Source organism: Myotis brandtii, unplaced genomic scaffold, assembly GCF_000412655.1.
Source record: "Myotis brandtii unplaced genomic scaffold, ASM41265v1 scaffold463, whole genome shotgun sequence".
Taxonomy (NCBI): Eukaryota; Metazoa; Chordata; class Mammalia; order Chiroptera; family Vespertilionidae; genus Myotis; species Myotis brandtii.
The window spans coordinates 426,904-428,686 of NW_005367694.1; the positions used below are offsets into that span (position 1 = coordinate 426,904).

Consider the following 1,783-nt stretch of genomic DNA (forward strand, 5'->3'; position numbering starts at 1 on the left):
CTGCGCCAACTAGCGGTGGGGTATCTGAAACTGGCTCGTAACCCAAATTTTAGCTCGCAACTCAAAGCAAAAAATCGGCCAAGAGATGGCTCGTATCTCGAAAAACTCGTTAGTCGGGACACTTGTAAGTCAAGGCCCCACTGTACTTAACTTCATTCCTAACACATAGTGAGCACTTGGCAGGTGTGAATGAGATGGTGAGGAGGATGAGGATGAGGATGAGGATGGGAAATGCAGACAACTGACAGCCTCCTTTCTGTGGGTGTGGCGACTCTGAGCAGTGGAGTTCCAGGTTAAACTTGCAGCTGCTCAGCCTGGAAGAAAGACTCGTTGAGTTTTAGAGCCAGTGAAGACTTTTGCCTTGATCCGCCAACTACCGGGACAACAGGGACTGTCACTCAGGAGAGCAAGTGGTCTCTGTGTCGGGGCCCCGCTCTCCGGACCTGACAAAAGCCACTGCCCACGTGCCCTGGACTGGGAATCGAACGGTGGCCTCGCGGTGCATGGCACAAGGCTCCACCAACTGAGCCACACCAGCCAGGGCAATTAACGTATATTTGCATAAGGACTTCCTTAGTCAGTGCCTGGAATAAAATACCACGAAGTATTTTCCAAGAGTTCAATTAACACTCAGCATTGTGCCAGGGGTCCCAGGGGTCCAGTTAGCCTCGGGCTCACTGCGGAACTGAAAATTTCCTGGACCTTTTTGCTTTGCTGATTTGTTTAGCTCTTTTTCCTTTTATCTTTTCCCTTTCCTTTTGCCTTTATTGTTTCTTCTTTTTGTTAAAATGAATAGATGCTCTTTATTTATTAATTTTTTTTAAAGGCAGGATTCCACTTCTTGTACCCTCCCCACCCCAACCCCTTCTGCCTGAGGTGACTACTATTACAGTTTGGTATAACTGTAACCATCTCCTGTCCCCTCTGTGCTGGTGGCATCCAGACCAGCTGTGGCTTTCCCCACCTGCACCTCCTGGGCATCACTTTATGCATTTCGACATTAATTTAGTTCCTACTATTTACCTAGTGCTGGTCATGCCAAGAATAAAGGAAAAAGCCTTGTTCCTCACGATAACCCTTGAGGGACCCACAGGCCATTGCCTGGGTACCGGACTTATGTCCAGAACTAGGATGGGGCTGCAAAGGGAAGAAGGGATGAGGGAAGCGCCTGGAGTCGCAGCTCGGGCTGGACACATGGTATCATCTTGCTGGTCTCGCCTTTGTCTTCCAGACCATGACGTGGAAGTTCGGATGGAACAGTTCTCTCCCTGTGTACTACATCCGAGACGAAGAGCAGCGGGTGCTCCTGTACGCCAACGCCCACACCGCGGTCATCTACAACGCTTACAAGAACACTCAGCATCACCTTCGGGTAGGCGGCTGTTCCGCCTGCGGCCCCCGGGGCCATCTTCAGCTTGGATACAGCAGTTCGCTTTTCATTCCCGGGGCTGATCTCACTCTGCATCACCCTCATGCTTCCCCACCTCTCTTCAGAACGGTGGCAGATCCTGTGTTTAGGAACACATTTTATTGTTCGCTGTCTCTCCGATTCTAATCAGAATCAATTTACAAACAGCCGCGGATTTTAATTTTATAGCAACACGAGTTTAAAACATCTGCGTGTTTCACATTTCCGTAGAAACGTGGCCAGAATAGATTGTGTTGCCTCCGCAGAACTACACACAAAGGGCTTCCGACCGGCCATATTGACCCTTGGCTTCCCTTCCAGCTTTCAAAGGGCTTTGGTCAGTTTGTCCTCCACAACTTTCTTCATGTTCTCCCT

At 49.7% G+C, this 1,783-nt stretch overlaps 1 protein-coding gene across 1 annotated transcript in view; it reads left to right on the forward strand.

Annotated features, from left to right (window-relative positions):
• WDR66 (WD repeat domain 66) overlaps nucleotides 1-1,783 on the forward strand; it is a 52,478-nt gene that overhangs the window by 2,995 nt on the left and 47,700 nt on the right. Inside the window, exon 3 of the mRNA XM_014547016.1 lies at nucleotides 1,232-1,372. Within this exon, the coding sequence (XP_014402502.1) occupies nucleotides 1,232-1,372 (141 nt within the window). The remainder of the gene's footprint in view (nucleotides 1-1,231; nucleotides 1,373-1,783) is intronic.